Below are 22068 nucleotides of genomic sequence, written 5' to 3'. Positions count from 1 at the left end.
GTAACTACAGGGCATACTGTTGTGGAACACTTTAAGTAAATTATTTACATCGGTCATAAACAAGATGATTAAATACCCTTGTTGAGAATGAAGGTACGTTGGTGACAGTTGACAACATATTCATTCTTCAATCTATTGCTCAAATGCATATAACTTCAAGTGAAGGCAGATTCTACTGTGTTTTCGTGGATTTCTAGAAAGCGTTTGACATGTTAACGCAAAAAAAATTTACTTCATCTTCTTTTAAGAAATGGTTCTTCAACATTTATGTGACTACTTAACGTCTGCTGTAGTTGTCATAGAAGGTAGATACTACAGTCTCTGATTGTTTTGTTTGTTCCACTAGTGCTAGACAAGGATGTCCACTTAGTCCCATGTTGTTCTCCGTGGTTATCAAAGTATAGACCTTGCCTTTCATTAATTAGGGGTGATCAGTATGGCCCAATTAATTAGTGTGCATTTTTTATCTGCATTTTGGGAGGTCTGCGTTATGGGAGTTTACTTTTTCAGTACCAGCAGGGGCCTCATTTTGTAAACACAAGTATTAATCATCACCTGAATCCAAGGACACTGTTTAAAAGTTTGGTCCTGGCCAATTGCACCTGGCCTTGAGTACCCAAATGGGTGACCCATTTCTGGTGTCCCTCGCTGTGAAAAGCTTAAATATTGCTAAAAGAGGCATAAAACCGTACTCACTTTCCCACTAACAAACTCAAACCTCCTACTCTTATATCCATCATAACAAAACTCCACCCCATCCATCATTATCATTATCATTATATAGTTGACACCTCGTCTGTCAGTAATCATTTTGTTTTCAGAGCAGAACTCAGAAACCCTTCAATATTTTTACACCAAACTTGATAGATATAATAATCTCAACCTATAGTTGTGCCTTTTGCAATTTACAGAGTTTTGGCATTTTTTTTTTTTTTTTTTTTTACCAATGGAACATTTTGGTGTTCGTCTAATGGTGGGGGTTTCGTTTCTGGAGCAGAACTCAAAAACCTTTCATTATATTTCTGCAAAACTTGGTGGATATATCAATCAGAACCAACAGTGGTGCCTTTTGCTCTTTACAGGTTTTTGTGATTTATCGGTTTCCATGGAAACGTTTTGGATATAGTCTCAAAAGTGAGAGGTGTGTTTCGTTTCCGGTGAACTCAAAAACGTCTTAATATCTGTCAGTAAAACTTGGTAAATATATGTGGCAGACCCTAAAGTGGTGTCTTTTGCTATGTACAGATTTTGTGATTTATTATTTTCTCAGTTTCCATGGAAACATTTTGAACTTAGTCTCAAAATGGAGGGATGGGCTTTGTTTCCGGAGCACAACTCAAAAACCGTTCAATATTTTTCTGCAAAACTTGGTAGATATATCAATCAGAACCTAAAGTGGTGCCTTTTGCTAGTTAAAGGTTTTTGTGATTTCCTAGTTTCTTGGTTTCAATGGATTCAGCCTTTGTCTCAAAAGTCAGGGGGGTGTTTCGTTTCTGGAGCAGAACTCAAGAACTTCTTAATATCTGTCAGTGTAGCTTGGTAGATATGTGTGGCAGACCCCAAAGTGGTGCCTTTTGGTATTTGCAGGTTTTTGTGATTTACTATTTTCTCGGTTTCATAAACAAGTTGTGGACTTCGTTTCTGGAGCACAACTCAAAAACTATTTCATATCTTTCAAATGATCTTGGCAGATATATGAGACAGATCTTGAAATGGTGACTTTTTCTGTTTACAGCTATATGGCATTTATATTTTTCATGAATTCCATGGAAACAATTAAGACATGGTCTAAAAACACGATAAGCAACGGTCAGATGATTTGTCCTTTCAAATATGTTTGGGCCAGGGGGATGTGTCATCTTCTGATGACTCTTGTTTCATACCTGAACCCCTAAACATTAATTACTCAACCCCCTACTCGCACAGCTAATATAACAAACCTCTACACCCTACTCTCACATCTATCAACAAACCTCACCCCCAACCTTCACATCTATTTTGACAAACCTCAAACCCCCTACTCTCACATTTATTTTAACAAACCTCACCCCAACCTTGACATCTATTATGACAAACCTCAAACCCCCTACTCTCACATTTATTTTAACAAACCTCAACAACCTATACTCACTTTCATCAACATTCATTGCAACAAACCACAACACTTATATCCCCCATTCCATTACTATAGCCATGATTTTGGAAACTACCCTCACAATACTGGTGAGATACTACAAGCATGTATCTACTTTAAACAGATATGAACATTGCTGGTCTTTCTGTATTCAGGCTGTCACAGAAATGGAGTCATTGTTTGTGCATTGCTATTTGAATTTTGTAAGTAGTTTTCTAAGATAGGGGTTGTGGAAAGTTGATTGAGGCATTTGTTCTATATAGTGACCTTGAGACTCCTTTTGATGTGTAGCCCATATTGTACTTGATGAAAGTCAGACCCAACATCTTTGCCATCTACCAGTCTACAGAGCTCCACTGTGGAGAGCTTTCTGTAGTCTCATATACACAGTGATAAGTAGTTCTCCTTTAAAAACCTCTGCGTTGGCCAGCCATGTTGAGTGTGAGCTCCATTGTGGAGAGCCTTCCGTGTTGCTTATGTACACAGTGATGAGTAGTTCTCGATTACAAAGCTCTACGATGACGCTGGCCATACATGTAGAAGTGTGAGCTCAAACTCAAACAAGAAGACAAAGTCATCAATATCCCTTGCAATGGCAAAATTTTCTGTATGACTCAGTCTACTAGTTATGATTTTGTCAAATGTTTTGGTGTGTATATGGCAAAGTGGAAGGAGAGCACTGAAAGGTTTTTAAGTTCTGCTCCAGAAAGGAGCACTACCACCAATTTGAGTTGAAGGAAAACTTGTTGGCATGGAAGCACTAAACAAATTTTATCGAGAAATCCAAAACTGCCAAGAGGTACCAGTACACCATCATGCCTATGTGTCAAGTTTGGTGAAGAAATAGTGAACAGTTTTGAAGTTCTTGTCCAGAAAAGATGAATGTGCACAGACGGATGGAGCGCATTTAAATGCTAATGCCCCTCGCAAAATGTATTGCGGGGGATAAATAGCAATAAGCATCATAACTGGTTTACTAAATCTTTCTTCTGTTATAAATCCATATATTTGGAACTTCCTGTGAGTCCTTATCAGAGGATAGGACAAAAAACCCTGAATTTACTTTATGAACAACATAACACATTCCACCATAAAATCTTCACACCATTCAGATAACAAACATAAAACCTTACAACTGCACACATAACAACCATGCCTTTATTATGTATGACTCCGTTGGTTCCACATTTATTCCGTGCTTCAAATACTGAGTAACACCCAGAAATTGGCAAACACATGATGTTTATCTCCTAAATGTACATGTTCAAAATGATTACTGGAAAAAGCTGAAATGAAAATCCAAAGCACTGATGTGGCAGCCCATGGGAAAATTCCTTCAATTATTTCATGGCACATGTTTTTAATCAGCCAGAATCAAACTGATCCCCTCCGAAGTGCAACTTGTGATGCAAATATTGGTGGATGCAGGTTCATAAAATCTCCTGCATGAAACTACTTTTATGAAGATGCAGACATATATTAAAGTAAGAAAATGGTTAGAGTGTGCAATGTGTATAATTATGTTTCTTTCTGCCATATGTATTTATTGTAAATATGCATACATATTAATTCATAGCATCCAAAGTTCTCATCTGCTTCATGAGCATCAAATATCAATAAACAGTGAACACTGTGAGAGCACTAGCTTTATGATAATAGAATATTATATTAATGCACATTGCATCAGTCACATATTTTGACAAATGGCCTTGCCTTTTATGAATGCAAACCATATTGTAGGCAATAACTCTTCAAAAATTTCAAAAATATTTTGAATGCATCTTTTCCTCTTTTTCTCAATGTAAGTGTCAAAGTCAAAAAGGTGAATCTGAATGAGAGTCAAATAAAGAAAGGAAGACTGCATATTTTTAAAAGGACAGAAAAGTTCTTGAAACTGTACCTACATGAATACAAATTCAAGACCAAAATGCTGTGTGTGCATGTGTGTTGCATTTCTCTTTTAAAATCAACAGGCACCAGTCAAGATGAGCTAGATGATGCTAGAGTTTTGGTCGCATGTTGTACAAACTGATGATCCTGTTGGCTTCCCTCATACCGGAGGACCTGGCACCATGCATAGTAGAAAAAAAGGTTGGATGAGTTGCTTCCCCTGCAAACAGGATCCGTGGAACTTGGTCTGAGGAACACACTGGCTCCATAAGATGTGGGACAAGGCTTTGTGGACTGGATGTTGTGGGGTAGCTGTAAGACCCACAGATGTATGGGTTATCACTCCACTCTGACCGACAGACCCGGGTAGGGGAAGGCAGACTAGGGTTACCTAAAAATGTTTTTAAGATATCTGAGCAAACATTGGCTACTTCCTGTAATGGCAGACGTTCCATGTAAGTTGCCTCATCTCCTGACAACCAAGCTACCAGAACACCAGGGTTATTGAGGACTTCATCAAAACCAAATATTTTCTTGTACCACTCTTCTTTACCCACAGGGCGTGATTCATGTTCTTTCCAGCAGAGTTTGATACCCCCGCGACCTTGCACCCAGAAAGGTATTTTGTAATACAAGAATATTTTGCTAACTATGCCAAAGCCAATATTTTCAATTGCATGGACCTTTTGACTAGATAAGGGTGGTGAGAAGAGGGTGCCGTGGTGCCTCTTGAGGAAACCCAGAGAGCAGGTTACTATCACATGCTCTGCCATCATCTGTCTTCCATTCCTACATCTGACTTTCACCTTGGGTGTTGGTCTTGCTGTGTCCAGATGAATGTTGGTCACCTCTGTGTTATACTGTACTGAGCCTTTGGGCAGGGTGTTGAGAACGGCATCCAGGATGGAAGCACATCCACTAGGCAGTTTCACCTCTCCACCAGGTAGCTCTTCATACTGGGCACTCAAGTGTGTGTCTGCATCTTCAAGGAAGCCACCATTATGAAACTGTATCAGATTCAACAAACAGTTAATGACAGCTCGAGCATCTTCTTGTTCTTGAGTTTTAAACAAAGCCAAAGCATTCTCAAATTTGTTTTTGTACCATGATTCCAGGGGGATACTATGGCTGTCTTTGGTTTGCCTAGAAAGTCCTCCTAATTCCTGTTCTAGAGCTTGGTATATGGTCCATACTCTATTGGTCAAGTGAGGGTCAATGACATGCCCAGATGACGTGTAACAGTAGCCTTCCATCCTGCAATACACAATGCCAAGCTCTGACAATGACAGTTACAGTAAAATATATCACCAAGGCACTGTTTCTCAACCTGAAAACTTTAGCTGCCACGTGAGGAGATGCTGGATTTACTTATAGTCTGTGAAATGGTGCAACATGTTTGATCTGACTGGCTATGTGCTTGATGTAAGGGTCTGATGTGAGAGGTGATGTGTTTGATACATGATTATGTCGGCTTGGTTAAACAGTCAAAAGTCACAACAGACAGTGGATAAGCTGGACCCTGAACTGGACCTGAGCCACATCAAGTAATAAACACATCAATAGCATCACATTTCAAGTGAAGGAGCTGCTGACACCAGGTCTCACACAAGTCAACATGATAAATCATTTTTCATAAACCTGTTTCTCGTCAAACTGTCCTACCTGTCAAGCAACACATATGGGTTCAGCAGATTGTTTTGTGCAGCCAATGTAAAGACACTGTTGGAAAGCGTTGCTCCATGGATCCAATTGGCTCCAAGTTCCACAATGCCTTCCCCGAATTTTATGGTCTTCATACGCCCACCACATCTACAACATCAATAACATAAGCACACTGTGTAGTCACAGAGTCAGTCACTTTCATGGAGTCACATTAACATTTCTGGAAGCATTTGTAAACCCAATGTTACAGTACAGGAGGTATGAATGCTACAAAAGAAGTAACCAGATCCTAGCCTTAAAAGGACTTTGTGAAACAGAGTGTTTTGACAAGCATTTAGAACCTTCTTTTTATTATTTACATGACATTACAGAGGTAATTCTTGCTCCCTCATCAGGAGTTAGTACAAGAATCTGTGTTTGTTACCAGGAAATAAGGTAGTTAAGCAACAAGCCAAGATTCTACACACCAACATCACTGGAAAAGGAGGAAACTTCAGGAAAGCATTGAGATCCAGAGAAAGAAGCCAGCACATGAACCAAGGCATTTACCTTCCCTGGGTTTATGGCGTTATCTTAGTCCATCAGCAACACTTTGTACATTTCCTGTACATTAATCCAATCTCATTGGCTTCATAATTATGTTAACTTTGTACATTCTCGCTCTCTTATCAACACACCCCTCCCCCACTCTTAACTTTGTCATTGTAATACATTGTTTTCTTCGTGTAGTAATCCAATCTCATTGGCTTCACAATCATATTGTCATCTTTACACATTCTCGAAGTTAAATTGTTATCTTTGTACATCTACATTCATTTTACTGACTCATTCAAATCATGAAGGAGCAAGAATCAGCTCTGAAACCTAGTGTAAAGGATAAATAGATGTTGTTATCCACAAAACCTGTCATGTATTCACTTTGTGAAATGGGAGCCAGATCACTGACTGACACTGTTCGGGATATTGAGGCTGGTCCGCTGAACTGAATATGAATTCATACAAATAAATATCTATTAATTGGTTTAAACACATTTATTTCCAAAAGAAGAATCGGATTGGTAAACAAGCAGTATATTGCTTATGTAAATAGCGCTCCGGGATACAAATAACATTCTGAAAGATAAATCTCTGGTTGTTGCAATAACTTTACTATGATACTAAGATATTTTAACCCCCTGGGTGCCACAGGGACATTTATGTCCTTTAACTTCAACCCTCACTTTCAAGTCCAATAAAATTCTACATGTATCATGCGCAAAAACATACTTTCCATAGTGTTTGACCTGATGCACAAAACCTAAGTATTTGACATGCAAAGTATCTCAAATATGGAGAGAATTTAAAAGCTTGTGTCATTGTTGATGCAATGCTATGACATTACATGCCGGGGGGATAAAAAGCCAAGGCATTGTAAATAGCAAAAGGACCACTTTGTGGTCTGCCTCAAATATCTGCCCAATTTTGCTGTAAGATATTAAATAGTTTTCTAGTTGTGCTCCAGAAACGAAGCCCATCCCTCCATTTTGAGACTAAGTCAGTGAGTGAATGAGTAAGTGAGTTTAGCTTTACGCTGCACTCAGCAATATTCCAACTATATGGCAGCGGTCTGTAAATAATCGAGTCTGGATGAGACAATCCAGTGATCAACAACATGAGCATTGATCTGCATAACTGGGAACTGATGACTTGTTTCAACCAAGTCAGCGAGCCTGATCACCCGATCCTGTTAGTTGCCTCTTACGACAAGCATTTTATGGCAAGCATGGGTTGCTGAAGGCCTATTCTACCCCGGGACCTTCACAGGTGAGACTAAGTCAGAATCATTGGGGTGTGCCACATATATCTACCAACCTTTGCTGACAGATATTAGGAACTTTTGGAGATGTGCTCCACAAATGAAACACACCTCTCACTTTTGAGACAAAGTCTGAATTGTTTCCATGAAAACCAAGAAACGAAGACATCACAAAATCCTGTAACTAGAAAAAGGCACCATTTTAGCTTCTGATTGGTATATCTACCAAGTTGTGCAGAAAAATAAAAGCACAGATTCTGAGTTCTCCAGAGACGAAGTCAATCCCTCCATTTTGAGACTAAGTCCGAAATGTTCCCATTCAAACCGAGAAAATAATATATCACAAAAACCTGTAAGTACCAAAAGGCACCACTTTAGGTTCTGACTGATGTATCTAACAAGTTTTGCAGAAATTTTCTTAACAGTTTTTGAGTTCTGCTCCAGAAATGAAACACCCCACCATTAGACGAACACCAAAATGTTCCATGGTAAAACAAAAAAATAAAAATGCCAAAACTCTGTAAATAGCAAAAGGCACAACTATAGGTTGAGATTATTATATCTATTTAGTTTGGTCTGAAAATATAGAACGGTTTCTGAGTTATGCTCTGGAAACAAAATGCAGATGCACAGATAGACGAGGCGTCGACTATATCCCCCAGCATTAAATGCTGAGATAAAAAAACTGTCCAAATATTTATGCAGCGTGACAGCATGGATGATACAAAACCACAGTGAACGACAATGGTTCTTATCAGCATTTCTGGCTTCCTCTCTTATTTACAGTTTCTTCTCTTATTTACAATGTAAACGATAAAAACATATAACAATACACAGATAATCAGAACCATTCTTATTACTGACATCTCATATTTATGAACAAAAAATCCCTGGTCTAGGGAACAGTCATCGCAAAATCCTGTGTAGCCCAACAATTTAACCAATGTGTAGCATTATGATGTGTATTTTGTGTATCGTGCTGATATTTTTTCATGAAACTAAATTTCAGTATCTACATTTAACCTTGTTCAACATCATATCATATGTTATATCTGCCAAGTCAAAAATATTGAATGGCTTTCAAGCTGTGGTCTGGGAGGCCTACATCTCCCTTTAGAGACTAGGTCCGAGAATGGTTTTAATGGAAATTGGGAACAAGAGTCATCAGAAGATGACATATCCCCCCCGGCCCCCACATATTTGAAAGGACAAATCATCTGACATTTACTTGATGTTTTCTTAGATTAAGTTTGAATAGTTTCCATGGAAGTCATGAAATACATAAATGCCATACATATGTAAATAGCAAAAGGCACCACTTAAGATCTGTCTCATATCTGCCCAGATCTGTTGAAAGATATCAAATGTTTTTTTCCTGAAACGAAACCTATCCCTCCATTTTGAATTGTTTGAAAAAGTCAGAATTGTTTCCATGGAAACCAGGAAAAATAAAAATGCCAATAAAAATTACCATGTGGTCTGCTTCAAATATCTTTTAAGTTTAAACGAAAGCCCTTCCCTTCATTTTGAGACTGTCAGAATCGTTTCCATGGAAACTGGAAAAATGATAAATCATAAAAATCTGTAAATAACAAAAGGCACCACTTTAGGGTCTCCCCTACGTTTCTGCCAAGTTATGAAGAATGATATTTAGAAGTTTTTGAGTTGTGCTCCAGAAACGAAGACTAATTGAGACTAATTCTGAAATGTTTTTATGGAAACCAAGAGTAATAAATCACAAAAACATGTAACTACCAAAAGGCACTACTTTGGGGTCTGCCACACATATCTACCAAGTTTTGCAGAAAAATATTTAACAGTGTTTGAGTTCTGCTCCGGAAACATTACACATCTCTCACTTTACAGACAAGGTTCGAAACGTTTCCATGGAAACCGAGAAAATAATACATCACAATAAATAATACACACATCCTGTACATAGGAAAAGGCACCACTTTGGGGTCTGCCACACATATCTACCAAGTTATGCAGAAAAATATTGAACGGTTTTTGAGTTCCAGAAACGAAGCCCATCCCACCATTAGACTAACACCAAAATGTTCCGTGGAAAAACAAAAAAAATAATAAAAGTGCCCAAACCCTGTAAATAACAAAAGGCACAACCATTGGTTGAGATTATTATATCTATCAAGTTTGGTCTAAAAATATTGAACAGTTTCTGAGTTATGCTCCGGAAACAAAGATGAGGCATTGACTATATCCCCCCGCATTACATGCCAGGGGATAAAAATTACACTACAGCAAGGAATGATTTTGCTGAAAGCAAATTAGAATCCTAGTTCTCATGAATACTTATCTTTTCTCCATACAAGATCCCAGCCTGGCTGAGGATCATCAAACAGATAATTTTTGTCCCGAAATCTGCAATTTACAGGTAAATTATTTAATACTGGTTAAGACAATGTATATTTCCCAAGTTTTGGCTTATGGAAATAGTTATGGTGTTCAGTCATAACCTTAGAATGACATCCAGTCAGCAAATGGCACACAATAGAGAGTCTAATGCCAAGGCACTCAAGTTGACAAAATGGAAAACAATGTATAAAACAGGTACTTCTTTAGTTGCTGTTGTATTTATTGCAAGACAGCAGTATTTGGGGCTCCAACCTAGAATGAACGTCAGCTGAAAACTGCTGCAAAATCTATGATGTCTCTTTCTATTGTTCGATGATGCTGTGCAACCTCATGCAACACACAATACCCCGTCTTTCCAAATACAATAACAACAGCAAAAGACAGGTTTATAAAGTATGGTCAGCATGTGTCATATGACGTCACATGTGAATAAACTTGTGTTCAAACAGACTTGGTAGCGGAATATGCATAATGGCTGAAGCCAAGATAACAGAAACTGATCTAAGGAAAACATACTATTTATATACTAGCATGCTTGTATTAACGATAAACTGTGTGAGTGCTTCTATGGTTTGCTGTACCTCAGTAATGTTGACACTGGATATAGAGTAGTACTGTTGACTTATGTCTCTAGGTTCCGGAATAACCACAAAGTGGAAGAGAGTAAAGAAAGGCTTTCAAGTTCTGCTCCAGAAAGAATACCACCATCAATTTATTCAGATATCCAACAGTACCAGTAGGCACCAGTTCACCACCAGACCTATATATATACATGCCATGTTTGGTAAAGGAATATTGATCTGTTTTTATGTTCTGCTCCAGAAAAGGTTAATTTTCATGTATGGATGCAGTGTTCAAAATAACAACCCTGCAAGCCATGTTGCAGGGTATGAATACTTTTGCTTTAAAAACTGGAGTACATGTTTCTGATAACTTTATCTTCAATACAATCAGTTATTGCAATTTTCCAGCATTCTCCTTTAATGCCACACTTAGCAATAAAACACCAGTTTGACTGGTGTCAATTAAAATAATCAAGTCTGGACCAGACAACAGACATTTGTAATGTTAGTAGCACAAAGTAAACTTACTCACAAAGAAATCTTAAGAGGAGGGCACGTTGCAACAAAAATAACTCTCCATGATGACAGGCATTATAAATAAACATTCAGATAAAAACATTACTTTTAATTGATATTTTATGATTCATATCACTGTTAGTAGAATGTCTGATGTTGTATTGCTGACATTCTGCAGCTGATGAAAATTCCAGGAAGCACTTCGTTCACCGACACAATCCTTGTGGATGCAAGTCACAAAAATCCTCAACTCGCACCAAAATTTTATTCTTGTCTATATTCACGGTCATTATTTCTTTCCTTTGACTTGGTGAGGTTCAGAAAACTACAAAGCAAAAATTAAGACTTGCAAAGGAAATGATTCTTAACATCACTACATGAAAATTCTAAGTAAATTACTTCAACCTTAATAATTACAAAGTATGTCAATGAAATGTACAATTAACAAACCCTTCAAACATTATCTCCATATTATGCATTGAAATGACTTATAATAACAAACAATGTTGCTCACATTTGTGTCCATGCCAGTACTACCACACCTTGGCTACAACATGGAGGCAGTGACAAGCATTGTGCTTTGAGGAGCAACACTGACAATCAAGGGAAGTGATCTGTTTTCACAATCCTGATAATACTTTTAGGAAAACTCATAACAGTTATAGCCTAGCTAGACTTTCTGAACCTCATCTGAACTAAATTTTACACTGAAAATTACAAAACTATTTTAATACTTTGTACTTTGCAACATAAATAGTATAACCTTTTCACAACAATTCTTTAATGTATGAAATTGTAAATTAATTGAAGAAAACATGTTTTCTGCATCAAGAGTCCTCACCAGCTGATGAATGTCAACAAATACAATCCTGAATAACACTGTACAACAAAGAACCAGCCCATCAATATACAAATAATTGCACCTCCTATGAAAATTCCAATATTTACATATCCAAAACCATTAACATACATAATACTGCACAACAACACATGATTAGAAGACAGTTTGTGTTTGGGATCCACAATACCCATGAACCAACCTGTGTGAAGCCTCCAATATTTGGACCCCTGTCACTCCAGCCTGTACAAGACGCTCTGCTGCAGAGACCCCTGCTAGTCCACCCCCAATCACCACTACACGACATGGGATGTCTGCCATCAGAAAGCTGTGCTCACATCACTGTAATGTGAAAACACTATTCATTTAAGTCCAATTTAAGTCTCTATGTTTGTAAGATAAGTAACTTAACTAGCACTAAGCTCTCATGTTTTGCTTTCACTGGAACATAAGCAGTGATGCCAAACCCCAAAGTGTTGCAAACGGGAGTTTAAAGGATCAAAATTAGTAGTTTGACCATAAAATCAGTAGTCAACTAAATACTTAATATGTCACTAACCATGAGTGAGGCTTTAACTTCACATACACGTTTTGTATAATCAAATGAAAAGAACAGTTATGTTAAAACATTCTGACTGAATCATCATTTTCCGGCCATACACAATAAGTGGGTCAAGTCACAGTGGTATTCAATTCGGCTTCATATTTCTGACAGACAATTTCACTAAATTTACGTTTTGTTACTTGCAATGATTCCAGTTCAAATGTCATTGAATTTTCTAGTTATTATTATTTTTTTATACCTGTGACATTTAGAGGTCCGTACCCATATTAAAGCTATTTGCGTAATTATATCATTGATCTGTATTGTTTTTGGCATTACAAATGCACACACACACACACACACACACACATATATACAGAGTCTATTATTTCTTAAAAAAATGAACTAACAACTTTTTGTTGACTGAACCTTTTAACTATAATTTGTTTTTCGTGTATTCCATATCTAAACTATCTGTGGCACTGGTCTGTCACAGTTTGGGGGCAGAAATGAAACAGCCCTGCATCACAGTTTCAGAGGATACTAGGAGCAGTGATTGAAATAATTTTTCAACTCAACCTGACAGCTGGGCTGGTGGCCCATAAATGTTGCCTGCCCATCTTGAAAGTTGCCTGTACACCTTTAAGTAACTCTATCTTTGATTGGTTCTTATTGAACCATGTTTCTACAGATATCCAATCATAGCGCAGCTTACTCAGCCAGCCAGCTTTGCTATCTTCACCGGCTGAAGAGATGTCCATGTATAATTATGGAATATGCTCGTAGCTTTCATTCATTTCTTAAATCAAAATATGAGATGACAATTATAACGGAATCATCCTGAGAGCGAACAGAAAGTAGGTCAACCTTAAAAATTTCAGCCAGTGGTGGAGAGAATTTCCAGGCAGCCCGACTCAAAATTTACTGGCCATGGGCAGTCGGGCAGGCCGTTATTTCGATCACTGACTAGGAGGCCAGTCAACTAATCTCAGTCCTTATTGAGTATTAGTCTTTTAACAGATGATAACGGAAGGCCTCAATATAAGGAAATGCAACCTGCTTGCATTCCCTGCAATTTAAGGTAATAACATGAAAAATATCAAAAATCGTAAGTTGCTTTCTGAAAGCACAATATGTACCATAGCCCTTCCTGCTGAACCCATTTCAAAGAAAAACTATCAGCAACTTTAAACAATCAGGAAACGTCAGTGAATTGCTAATCTATTATCAAGAAAAAAAAAGTTACATCATGTTAAGAAACAATAGATCCAATGATTAAAAATCGCTGAAAAATGTCAATAACAGGTCCCTAACCAGAATAATCTATGCTATGCCAGATCTAACAAATACCTCATTGATCAAGAAAAGAATTGTTCCTGAAGTTTGGTATGTGCACAATGGCAGTATGCACATGACATGACAATGGAAGATACAAAGCTGGACTCCGCCTTGCATATCGCAATATAGCGCGCACGCAATGGGAGCCGGGAACCAGCTTATGGAAGGTGCATGTACGAGATTGACACAATCGGCGACATCTGCACCAAAATTAGAGATGCTAACATTAACGAATCAATGTACTCGTTCAGTTCCATGTACTACTGTACGATTTTGTGACAAGAGAGAGATGACATCTTACGGAAACCTGACTGAAATAGTTTACATTTATCCTGCAGGTGGGACAACGACTATCGTGTCTCGAAACGTCTCCAAAAATGTTTACACTGAAAGTAACAGCCGTTTATAGTGGTGTTTCCTTGGGTTGTGTATCCACTTAAAATAGCGACGACCTAAAAGTACGACCAAACCGGAAGTTACACAGTAGCAAACACACTAGCACGAGTCAGATAAAACCAACGCATCCAACGCGCGATGTTTGTCATAGCTGGGTCGACTTTGGGAAGCGCCAACGCAGCATATCAAGTGAACCGGTCTGACATTCGGAAATGTTTATTCGGAACTGACAAGTTTGTTTAACAACAGTAATGAAATGCGTTCATTACTGCATTCGTAACTACTCGCCTCTTTCCGTAACCTTCCGTAACCGGAATGACCCGAGTAGTTACGAATGTCATTACTGGTGTCATTAAGGAAAGAGGCGAGTAGTTACGAATGCAGTAATGACAGCGACGTGTCATAGCATGTGGTGCAGTGGCATTTGGTGAAATTTTTTTGAAATACTTCTACCGAAGGTATAGCCAGATGTGTATGGTTCTGTGGGAAAGCTTGGAATCTCTAGTTTTCCAAAACCAATGTCGTCAGACTTGAAAATGTCAAGCAATATGCCATTTTAATGCGTTTCTATGGTGACCATCATATTTATCTGAGATCATGACAGCTATACATAAAAGATTATATCTACACAAAATGGTGATTTTATCATTTTTGAGAATGCATGCATGCAAATATGGACATAAATTAAATATTTCCTGATAAATTGTTGGTGTGTCAACACAGAAGACCAATTACAATGGTTCAGAGCTCGGAGTCACTATTATATTAAAGCAATTGTTGCCAAAATAAAAAGTGCCGTACAAAATGATGTTTCGGGGGCGTCACCGTGGTAACCCGATTTAACGGGATTGGGTGGTCAGACTCGATGACTTGGTTGGCACATTTCATCTTTTCCCAGTTGCTCAGATCGACGCTCATGCTTTTGATCACTGGATTGTCTGATCCAGTCCCGATTATTTACAGACTGCCGCCATAAAGTTGGAATATTGCTAAGTGCAGCGTAAAATTAAACTCACCTACTCAAACAATGGCCATGCGAACCGTTTAAAGGTCAAGGTCAATGCCAAATGAACTTGCTAGTTTTCATATTTTATATGTTTAAGTGATTATTTGATTTATATATCGAAGCTAGTTACAAACATGCACAAACATGTACAAACATGACGGTGACATCGGCAGACTTCGATTATAAATATAGTGTACAGCATACCACTACAATATGTACACAACACTGTCTTTTTCACATTACAAATTTTATGGAGAAGAAGTTCTTCTAGAAGTTGCTATCCATAAAAGTTTGTCCTGCATCACTACGCCAACTTCTAAATGCTTTCGAAGAATCACATTGCCTTTTCACAAATATAATCAGTGAGTGAGTTCACACTCCGCAATATTCCAGCTATGTGGCGGCTGTTTGTGAATAATGTAATCTGGACCAGATAATCTAGTGATCAACGGGACAGTCCTCGAGCTGGGCAGTATGGATGAAATGACGTATGGGCTACCGAAGATCAATTCTTTCCTGGGTCTTCAACATGAATAGGTGATGTCGCGATATTGCAATGGCCTATCAAGACATACCGTCTGGACAAAACGTTCTACTAAAGTTCTCCGTCTTATACTTCAGAGAAAAGTTCTGATATTTCCACAGGCTGACCATAAATATGTACACTGAACATTGCAGATAATGTGACAACCATTGACACGTTATTGAAATTGAACACTGCGAAACAGAATGTACAGGTACATTGAATCTTAATTCTGGGGTTCTTAATTCCGGCTCAATTAAGAAGTGAAGTATAACAAATTGGACGGAATAATATGATTTTGGTACCAGGCGTGTTATTAATAACTACTTACGTGTTGTCTGGAAGTATTTTCACTGGAGGGGTGAAACGAACAATTGATCTTTTGTCTTTAAAATGAAGATCTATATTGCAGACCTTGTACAATTTCCTCTGACTTTGTCATACTTCAAACGTATCACATAATTTAGTAACAGGTAAGCATTGTTCGTGGTTTACTGTTATGTTTGTGAGTCAAGAATTCATTCATGCCTTTGATAAGCCCAAGTGAATGATAATCCAAGAGGCACACCAGAACACCAACGTCAGCACTTCTCACAGCTGTGCATGTTTCAGAAGACTTCTCGTTGATTGTATGCAAGATAAATCGACTATCTGCTTCCACTTGTTCTGGGAAAATATGAGCATTTCCACCTCTCATGACCAAATTAATGTGACAACAGGTATTCCTATTGCTGACTTTCTTATATTTTGAGATCAATGTACAAAAAGAGATGCTGATTCAAATATTCCCTCTAGATAGTGTGGTGTCTTTGGTGGAAAACGTATCTGCCAACTTCCATGCTACCCTGTTTCTGTTTACAATGCAGGAATACCATGTAAAACACAGTAGGAAGAATCTCAAGATAAATGTACACAGTACAAGATCCACATCGTAAGAACGTCTTTAGTCTTCATTGATGAATGCGTCAAACCAGTTACTGGTGATATGTCACGCCTTGGGTAAGATTGTGTGTCTTTGCCTATATATGCACTCACGTCCTCTCTTATATGATGGGAACGAACTCCAACTCCAACTAAGGTATCTAAAATACATACCATGGAGTGGGTAGATCAGAGACAAATCTACAACTACAGTTGCACTAAAGGTCTTCATTGCAACAACCACAGACTACCCGTTGACTACCCACATGGCAGTACCATGTTTCGTGTCACATTAAATCGTGTCTCTGACGAACAGGATAGGGAACCTTAGTACAGTGTGGCAGGTTAAAATATTGTCAGCATGAACTACAAACCCATTCTGCAACTCTGATGATAATAGTTTTCATCTTTACTGATGTTTGTTTTATCTCATTCAGTTTATTATTTGGATTATATGTCTGGGCATCCTGACCTCTACCCGTGCAGGTCTGAGTTAGAAGTAGTCTTCATCAATCCATGCTTATCGTAATATGTGACTAACAGGATCAAGTGATCAGGCTTGTTCACAATTCAGTTCCGATCAAATCAATTCAATGATTAAATTCACATGTCATCGCATCCCCATTGCGCAGATCTATGCTCAAGATGTTGATCACTGGATTGCCTTGTCAAGACACGATTATTAACAGACCGCCGTCATATATGTGCAAGAACACTGTGTTAAACACCTATAAAGAACCTGGCACCAACCATACATTTATATTAAGATTTTAAAAAAAGATTATTCCATCTGTAGAGAATACTCAAAACTAAATGAAATAACTGATATATACATATGTATACATGTCAGATGCACACATGGTGTAAACTGTAATCACTTGTGTGTGAAAAGTTTATAAAATAAAATACATTAAAGCACATTATACAACAAAAAAAATTTAAACATCTGACGTGTTTCTGACATAAAGCGTGATCATTTGCCCTTGACCTTGACACTTTGCATGTCCATATTTGCAAGCAGTTGAATTGTATCTTACACAAGCAATCGCTAAAACATGTAGATCAAGCGAAGTGTCACTGTTATTTGTTGTTCACGCACATACAGAATGTGACTGAAAGATCTCGTTGTCACCTTGACGCCCCCGAAACATCATTTTGTACGACACTTTTTATTTTTGCAACAACTGGTTTATTACAATAGTGACTCCGAGCTCTGAACGATTGTAATTGGTCTTTTGTGTTAACATACCAACATTTATGACGAAATATTCAATTTATGTCCATATTTGTTACAAAGTTGATACATGTGACCTTGACCTTTGACCTTAAATGTGTTTTTGCGGCCGCATTTAGCACACATGGAGCAGGATATCATTAACACCAGTAAACATTCTTGAAAAGCAATATTTAGTTGCATAAATACGTGATATAATGCTGATAATGTGATACAGTTACAATGCACGGTAACCACGGAAACGCGATGAATCGCGCATGCCCTCAAATTACTGGTGTGAAATGTATTTTGTCAGAAAGCTGAGTCTTTGAGGTGTCTTATGATTCCAAACACATCGTGCTCTAAGCATTCCACACTTAACACATAAGAAAGATGAGACGTTAAACATAGAATTTCAAGCAAGAATAGCAACAAAGGGGGCTACTGTGACCTTGACCTTGACCTTTTTGTTTTACATAGTCCGGTGGAGCAGTTCTTTGATCATTGCATGCATTTTCAAAAATGATAAAATCACAATTTATAGCAAAGATATATTCTTTTTTATAAAGCCGTCATGCTCCCAGAAAAACAGCATGGTTACCATGGAAACGTATAAAAATGACATAGGGCCTGACACTTTCAAGTCTGGCAACATTTCTTTCCCACGGTGCCAAATACATCTTGCTATACCTCTGGTAGACCTATCTCCTTTATTTTGCTTGCCAGCTGGAGATGTTACAGCTAATGTTACCTAAGACTTGAGGTTGAAACGGTAGAAAAGTACAATCATTTACATTCGCTGATAACAAAACTTTCATGGAAATCAAGTTCATGTCGTGTAGATCTACATAAGAAATGTAGAACCTTTTCTTTCTGCGAAAATTGCGATCTTTTAATGTAGACACCAAAAGTGATCCAAAATATAATTAACATGTTACATTCAGCAATAGTATTTTAACTTGCTGCTTTTATGTGTAGTATGCCAATCTTCCTCTTACACAGAAAAGGCAATGTTTGTTGTAGACAGGCTGAAATGGTCCCGGAACTGCCATTTTTTATGACGACATCGAACACCTGTGTGACCTCATTTCACACGGGACAATGACCATCGAGAACACAGTCTCAAAAGCTGCCATGTGGGTGGTCCTCATCGGAAACCGATTCGGTGTGAGTGAGTGAGTGAGTGAGTGAGTGAGTTTAGGTTTACGCTGCACTTAGCAATATTCCAGTTATAAAAAAAAATAGTCTCTAAATAATCGAGTCTGGACCAGATAATCCAGTGATCCACAGCATGAGCATTGCACGTTTTGTGGGTTGCTGAAGGCCTGTTCTACCCTGGAACACGGGTCAGATCCGGTGTGACTCACGCTGACTGAGGGGTTAATGACCCCAGACCCCGTGGGATGACACATCCAGCATGACATCATAACATTACGCTATATAACATCACGCCATTATTTTGGACCAATCAGCAACCATCGAACTCACTCCAGTGTGACTCACGGTGACTGGGGTCAATGACCGTGTACCCTGTGGGACATCATAGCATCACTCCATGGCATCAATATTTGGGGCCAATCAGGATAAAACAACTATGGAACTCATTTTTCAGTACCTCAAACTAGTTTCATCTGGTTTAAATTCTACTTATATAAACCCCTTGATTCAACATCTTGCATGAAGGTGACGTCACTACCAACGAAACCTATTCAGCTCAAGAGTGCAAGAGTTTTCAACAAGTTCAACAAATGAAAAGGTATGTTTACATCTGGACTAGATGTTTATATTTTACATACTAAAACGTGGCTGGTGCGTGGAGATACATCATTCCATGTTATTCACCACAGCATGAAAAGTAGGATCCCTTCAGTATTCCATGGATGTAATCATATTACTCGTTGATGCAATTTGTGTGGAAAAGTGTTCATGCGTCATTAAGTTCATGACTGTCCCATCTAACATACTGAAGTGTTTTGTTAAAAAAAACGAATTCGTGCTAACATATCATAGTCCACGAATAAACCACATTATATCCGATGGTAATGAAATGTTATACCAAAACGTCCCAAATGTTTGTGATTGTATCAAGTGTCTATCGAGTGATAGCCCGGGAAGGCGATATTGTGTACAATCTATGCTAATGTGGAAATATCAGCCCGTGAATTACTCCATACTCTCAAACTAAACAGTATGATTTTGCATTGAATGAATGCATCATGATAAACAGTACTTCATGTATTTTAAAACCAAAAACATACATATATAGAACGCTTTATGCCCATCAACACTAGGACATGACAGCTTTGGCTGTGGCAATGTGGCAGGTTCATCATAGTGATTGTACGTGCGCTTCCCATCATATTTAGGAATGCAACGTTCAAATTTCTAAACTTCCATCAGGAATGGGGTATAATTGTATAATGTTTTTAAAGAGTAATCATAAATGTATGAATGACGATACATTAGTGTATATTATTATTATATAGTTATTTATATGGTACTATAGTCCATCCCGCATGCATGCTCAAAGCGCTGGTAAATTTCACCTCCCTCATTTGATGTCAATCTCAATCGTACTACCATACTCATCCACCTATTGCTGCCACTAGGCGCACCGACTAATGTGGTTTTCCCATCCTAACAAGGTATACAGACAGAAAAAAACCCAAAACAAAATAAACTGATTTGATTTTTTTATTAGCTCCGCTTCAGATAGAACTACGGGATTGGAGCATTACCAAAGATTACTGCTCATCCTCCATTAGGTCTCCTACCCACAATTTGCATTAGTAACTTTGGCAAACACGACATCAAACACATTATTCCAGTCACGTGTCTTTAGACCCCACTGCATAAGGTACAGATAAGTAATAACTCATCTCTTTGAACGTGTCCCAGGTGAATTGTGAGTGCTTGTCGTTTTAGATCAACCAACAAGTAACCATAAGGGTTCTGGATAGCCCTTTAGCTCTCTGAAGCTGAAGCCCTCTGGACACATCTGCCTCACCAAAGTCATGATGAGTTTTTGATCTATAGGGTTATTGAACAAAAACAGTTCCTTCGTTGTGTGGTATCCTTACTGTAGTACACGTTTTAGTTCAAGGCATTCGCTTAGCGGTTACATGATGGCTTCTGTCCGTAAACAGGTCTGTAATACATGGTTCTTTTCTGACTGTTTACCACATTCACCACATGGGGGCTCAGAAACTCACCCCCTTCCAGATCAGAAAGAATGCCCTGATGAAATGCAACGTGGAGATAAATACGGGTTCAAAATAATGTTATACAATGGCTGCCATCGTTTGTAGAACCATGTAATATGTTCAGGATAAGGTTTAATGTTCATCCATTCAAGAAGCTGCTTCACTAAGTAGGTTTTCCCCACAGGAGGTCGGTCCTGAGACGATCATGGTGAATGGATGTTAGAGCCTAAATTCATTCAATGTGTCTGTAGAAAGGTGCAGGTCCATCTTGACCCCTTACGTCTCGTAATAGATCACATAATCATCCACGTTAGTAAAGTGATTGGGATAGTCTTTGGCCTGCAAAAAGTAATATTTGGTCCATAGAGTCACCCAGATAGGGCCTTCAGTATCTCCTGTTCATCTTTCGTCACTCTCTGGCCGTGGTTCCAGATGAAGTGTCACTGCCACGGCCCACAGTTGAATGAAGCTATATCACTGTTTCTGTCCTTTATGTTAGATATCTGTACATTTTTCAGTTTGATGTGAACATAGACATCTCTTAGGGAAGAGGACCAACTTAACTATAAGTGACACATAGTGAAAACACAACACTCATATCTATAAACTAACATATGGTTTAACCTTGGGTTGAAAGCAGTGTTTGCCCTCAATATTTAGCAGCCATCGTGTCATGGGAGGGAGTTATTGACATGTGTTTGAGTCAACTTCAGTATGGCACTTTCATCAAATTTCGGGGCTCAAACGGGCACCGACTGACACGCATCCAAACATAAGGCACCATATTATGTGTTTTGTAGCACATTTTCCAACAGCTTCAGTTTCGGGGGTAGCTACCATTATGAAAAAGGAACGGGCTTACTCATGATTGCTGTTAAAAGGATTGGAAAATACCTAAATAGTATCTAAGTATATAATCTTTGCAACCTATCAGCCTTACATGAAAAAATGGCTTGCAATGCGCCTGATTTTAGTGGACCTGAGGAGATCCAGGTTATAATAAGTCTTCAGCAACCAATGCTTGCTCGGAGAGGTGACATCATTTCCCAGTTGCGTATATCGATGCTCATGGTGTTGATCACTCGATTGTCTGGGCCAGACTCGATTATTCACAGACCGCCGCCATATGCAAAACAAACTTCACAGGGTG

The 22068-nt window shown here is 38.3% G+C and overlaps 1 protein-coding gene across 7 annotated transcripts; it reads right to left on the bottom strand.

The window, feature by feature from the left end:
* Positions 1–3274: 3274 nt before the first annotated feature.
* On the bottom strand, positions 3275–14348 carry LOC137283589 (spermine oxidase-like). Of its 7 annotated transcripts, XM_067815172.1 has the most exons (5): positions 13982–14348; positions 13034–13117; positions 11977–12116; positions 5687–5833; positions 3275–5278 (listed from the first exon to the last, which is right to left on the bottom strand). In XM_067815172.1, exons 3-5 carry the CDS (start codon positions 12093–12095, stop codon positions 4135–4137), a joined length of 1410 nt encoding a protein of 469 aa, XP_067671273.1. In that variant the 5' UTR covers positions 12096–12116; positions 13034–13117; positions 13982–14348; the 3' UTR covers positions 3275–4134. The 7 variants fall into 7 exon arrangements, with proteins under 7 accessions (XP_067671273.1, XP_067671271.1, XP_067671270.1 ...); XM_067815170.1 differs by lacking the exon at positions 13034–13117 and having other exon boundaries at positions 14153–14322; XM_067815169.1 differs by lacking the exon at positions 13034–13117 and having other exon boundaries at positions 14042–14280.
* Between the last annotated feature and the right edge of the window lie 7720 nt (positions 14349–22068).

The sequence above is a fragment of the Haliotis asinina genome, chromosome 5 (assembly GCF_037392515.1).
Source record: "Haliotis asinina isolate JCU_RB_2024 chromosome 5, JCU_Hal_asi_v2, whole genome shotgun sequence".
Classification (NCBI taxonomy): Eukaryota; Metazoa; Mollusca; class Gastropoda; order Lepetellida; family Haliotidae; genus Haliotis; species Haliotis asinina.
The sequence above is the reverse complement of the archived record's forward strand: the minus strand, read 5'-3'. Positions and strand labels throughout refer to the sequence as shown.

Excerpts from the sequence above, each read along its gene's own strand:
- LOC137283589 (XM_067815172.1), bottom strand. The coding sequence starts at position 12,095 with ATGGCAGACATCCCATGTCGTGTAGTGGTGATTGGGGGTGGACTAGCA. Across the intron at positions 5,834-11,976 it reads ATATTGGAGGCTTCACACAG|ATGTGGTGGGCGTATGAAGA; the intron begins GTTGGTTCATGG and ends TTGATGTTGTAG. Across the intron at positions 5,279-5,686 it reads CCATATGTGTTGCTTGACAG|GATGGAAGGCTACTGTTACA; the intron begins GTAGGACAGTTT and ends TGTGTATTGCAG.